Raw genomic sequence first — 4,585 nt, forward strand, 5'->3', positions numbered from 1 at the left:
AGGGTAGTGTGACACAGTAGAGAGGGGCATCTGCAATGAGCCTGTGAGAGGGGGGTTACAGAAATCTCACAGAGACACTGGGGATTGGTTCTGGAGTCACACAGGACAACGGCAGCGCTCTGTGAGGTGTCCACATCTGAGCTGGCCTCCCACGCTCCTCATACACACAGGGCTGTTCAGAGACATGAGTCTCTGCCTTGCACACCACGCACAGTGCACTGCAGTGCCTGCAGTGTCCCTCTGGCTCCTGCAGCCACTGCCAGAGGCTGGGAGGCACCTCAGCCCTGCAGTGCTTTGCCCTGCTCTGCCCTCCTCTGAGGTGCCCCAAGGCATGAGGAATGGGCACAGGGACCTTGCTTCAAGCAAGCACATCTCAGAGCTGGATAAAGGTGACTTCCCAAGGCATGTTAATTAACCTCGTGGCACTGTCTGCCTCACTGGCCTTCATGAGACTTGTAGGAATGGCTGATGGCATTTGTGCTCGCTCGTGTTCATCTCTCTGTGTGTGTATGATGTGCCTGCTGGCACCAGCAGCAATGGGTTTCCCTTTACACATCTCCCATGAACCCGCAGGGGGCTCTGCTCTTCTCCTGGACATCCTACCTCCCAGGGAGCCTTTATGAGATTAGCAATGAGCAATGGCCAGCCATTCTTGAACCTCCTTCCCATGCACCGTATATCTCTGAGCTGGTGGTGATGCTCTCCAGAGTAAGAAAAATTACAAAAATGATAACAGAACAAACATTGAGCCTACAATGTATTTTGGGTCATATGCAGAAAAAAACGGGCTACGTTTTTGATTTTGAAACATCTCCAGTCATCAGTCTCTTCAAGGCATCCTTGAGCTCCTGGTTCCTCATGCTATAGATGAGGGGATTCACTGCTGGAGGCACCACTGAGTACAGAAATGACACCACCATGTCCAAGGATGCAGAGGAAAAGGAGGAGGGCTTCAGGTAGGCAAACATGACAGTGATGACAAAAAGGGATACCACGGCCAGATGAGGGAGGCACGTGGAAAAGGCTTTGTGCCGGCCCTGCTCAGAGGGAATCCTCAGCACTGCCCTGAAGACCTGCACATAGGACAGCACAATGAAAACAAAACAACCAAAGACTAAAGAAACACTAAACACAAGTGCCCCAACTTCCCTGAGGTAGGCATCTGAGCAGGAGAGCTTGAGGATCTGGGGGATTTCACAGAAGAACTGGTCCACAGCATTGCCTTGGCAGAGGGGAAGGGAAAATGTGTTGGCCGTGTGCAGGACAGCATTGAGAAAGCCACTGCCCCAGGCAGCTGCTGCCATCTGGGCACAAGCTCTGCTGCCCACGAGGCTCCCGTAGTGCAGGGGCTTGCAGATTGCAATGTAGCGGTCGTAGGCCATGATAGTAAGAAGGGAAAGCTCTGAACCAAAGAAGAAGACAAAAAAAAAGACCTGTGCAGCACAGCCTTGATAGGAGATGGCCCTGGTTTCCCAGAGGGCATTGGCCATGGCTTTAGGAACAGTAGTAGAGATGGATCCCAGGTCGAGGAGGGCGAGGTTGAGGAGGAAGAAGTACATGGGGGTGTGGAGGTGGTGGTCGCAGGCTACGGCGCTGAGGATGAGGCTGTTGCCCAGGATTGCAGCCAGGTAGATGCCCAGGAAGAGCGCGAAGTGCAGGAGCTGCAGCTTGCACGTGTCTGCGAATGCCAGCAGGAGGAACTCAGTGATGGTGCTTCTGTTAGACATCTGCTTTTTTGGGGATGTGATCCTGAACAAAGAAGAGAAAGAATAGTAACAGTGTACAACAAACTTATCAGAGAAAAACTCATCCCATTTCTCGTTTAGAATCGCCAGAAAATTGTCCATTTCCAGGAAGACATTTGGTAGGTATCTTTCCTGAGTTCTTCCTGATGCCTGAGGGTATGCCCGGAATCAGGGGACTCCTCTGTATTCAATGGAAGAGTCAGTTATGCCCAATAGCCATAGGTAAGGTGGAATATGGGGCAATCTCATACTCACTTCACTCATGATATCAAAGAACCTTGCCCCAGTGTTGCTCCCAGGTTACCCAATTCACAGCAGATATATATACACAGATTTTTTAAATTTTCATTTTATAGGGTCAGATTTTTAGTTGTTACTAATCTACAACACTTGCTGAGTTTTTCTAAAACAGAAATCCTGGGCATTTCTCCAGCACATAAGTGGAAATGTTGTGCATCCTCAGAGAAAAAGGGACTGGCCCTATAGCGCAGAGTGTCCTTTAGTGAGGACAGACAATTCGTCCATCAATGCTGGTCTCAGCCACCGTGTGAGTGTTGCAGGAAAGTTGTACTCAGAGGTTGACCTGAGAAGAACCTGGACATGGCTTAGAGCAGAGGAATCCAGGCTCAAAGTGCCCATCTCCAGATCCCCCACCCTGTCCCCGTACTCCCCTTCCCCCAAGCACACCGAGGGCTCACCCCACGGGCATGTGAAGCCCCCATCCCCAGCCAGCCTGGGAACAAGACCAGCAGCAGCACGGCCAGCTGGAGAAGCCAGGAGGAATGCCAGCGTGCTGCTGCCAGGGGAGGCAAGGCCAGGGAGGGACAGACGGACACTCAGCAGACCCTCCTGTGCTGCAGCTCTGCCCACATAGGATGAAGCTCATGCTCATTGCAAAGGCCTGCTCTGCTTTGCTTTGGCCTGCAGACACCTCCCAAAGACAGGGGGTATTAGAGCTTTTGTAGCTCCTAAAGATCAGCTGAGACAAAACCTGAGAGGACCACATTATGATGATGCTGGTGCAGTCCATGAGATGATGTTTGGGAAGGTACTTTACAAATTTGATCACCGAGTTATTGATTTCTCAATGCAATGCTCCAGGAGTCTCAGTCTCCTGTACAATCCTGAAAATGAAACCTGCCTCCTGTCCACTGCAGCAGTCTGCAAGCACAGGCTACAGAAAAAGTCTTATCCTTCACATAAGCCAAGCCTTGATCTTCCTCCTGAATTGCCCCTCATAATGTCATTATCTAAAACACTGCAGAAACAGAGAGACTCAAACCCTGGAAGATGCTACTGGCTGTAGAAGACCCCTCTGGCAACCCCACCTGCATTGCCCTGCTGCCAGAGCCTCACGGTGCCAAGAGCCTGCAGATGTGTCCTGCCACACGCTGCCCTCTGTTGTTGCGCTCCTCAGTGCCTCCAAGCCCTCTTTCCTTCTCTACTTTCTGTGTGCCAGCTGCGGTCAGAGCCCCCAGCCCTGCTGCGCTGTGCAGAGGAGCTGCTCCTGGGCACAGCTGGCTCTCTGCAGCGCTTTCAAGGAGCTCCCCTTGGGCCCAGGAGCGCGGCCCAGCTCAGCAGCACAGCACCCGACCATGGCATCGCTTGCTCTGTGCCCTTGGGCTCCCTTGAGGTGTCCCCAAGGCCTCAGGGCTGACAGCTCCCGAAGGCAGCAGGGTCTCTCCTGGGGTGTGGTGGTTGAAGCAGACTGAAGGCATCACCGACTGCTTCTCTCTGTAGATGTCAGAGACTGATTTTTTGAAGTGTGATTTGTGCTTTTGGACTGTGGTTGTCAAACAAGAGTACAAATGTTTCTCTCCCTTAACCCCTATTCTGTTCCCACTGCATGGCAGGACACCTCAGCCACGACTGCCAGGGATCGTTTCACCCCTCTGAAGGTGTCCTAACAAGAGAGGGGGGAACTGAATGCTCTAAAAGGTTGTCCAAGAAGGGAATTGGACACTAAGACAGCATTCATTGAGTTTTCCCAGTAATCCACATGTAAGATCCTCTACCCATACACAAATCTCTTCTTCCTCTCTCACATGACCAGCATGGTGACTGGGATGTGGAACACACTCAACACTGAGCTGGTGCCTGCAACCAAACACCTGCAGATGCCGTGTTTCCTTCTGGGGACCATGCCCTACGGTCAGCCCTGGGCTGTATGCCATCCCTGTTCTCTGCAAGGCTCGAGTAGTGGAAGGTCTGGCTCCAGAAGGCAGCTTTACCTGAACCAGGGGAATTTCTCTCATGTACACTAATTCCTTCTCCTCCTCCCAGCTACTGTTCTGTGGCCCCAGTGTCACAGAAACCTCTTGTATGGATTTGCCCCATTGCTGGAGCCGCCCTGCAGTGCCACGGTGATACTCATGGTCTTTGCTTTCATAATCTACATTTTGGATCCAATCTTCCTCTTCCCTCTCATGCAGTTTTCAGGTGTGTGTGTGTCCTGTGTTGGCAGGCCCAAAGCCTTATTCACCTGCTCTTCTGTCCACACAAGTGTCACTGTTTTCTATGATACTGCCATCAGTCTGTGTGAAGCTCATGACAGCCCTCCTCAGAGATTTTAATGAAACCCTTTGCCAAGCAAACATCATCGTCCCGGTCACTCCTCAGGTTACCTTAGAGGTGGTGTGGTAAGGATGAGAGAGGTGCTGGTGGAACTGCAGATGTTGTTATAAGACCTCTGTGAAAGACCATGGAAAAGCCAGATATAGGAGAGACGTTGCTCAGGATTTGGAAAAGGCAGAGGTAAAAGGCATCTTCTACAAGAAGGGTAAAGAGAAGGATGATTAAGACTAACTAAGGATTGATGAACATGCCAGCCTTTTAAGACT

General features: G+C 51.4%; 1 protein-coding gene across 1 annotated transcript; it reads right to left on the reverse strand.

Annotated features, from left to right (window-relative positions):
- Window positions 1-788: 788 nt before the first annotated feature.
- On the reverse strand, window positions 789-1,727 carry LOC139999965 (olfactory receptor 14C36-like). The gene has a single exon (XM_072029638.1). It carries the CDS (start codon window positions 1,725-1,727, stop codon window positions 789-791), a length of 939 nt encoding a protein of 312 aa, XP_071885739.1.
- Window positions 1,728-4,585: the final 2,858 nt, after the last annotated feature.

Source organism: Anas platyrhynchos, chromosome 31, assembly GCF_047663525.1.
Source record: "Anas platyrhynchos isolate ZD024472 breed Pekin duck chromosome 31, IASCAAS_PekinDuck_T2T, whole genome shotgun sequence".
NCBI classification, from domain to species: Eukaryota; Metazoa; Chordata; class Aves; order Anseriformes; family Anatidae; genus Anas; species Anas platyrhynchos.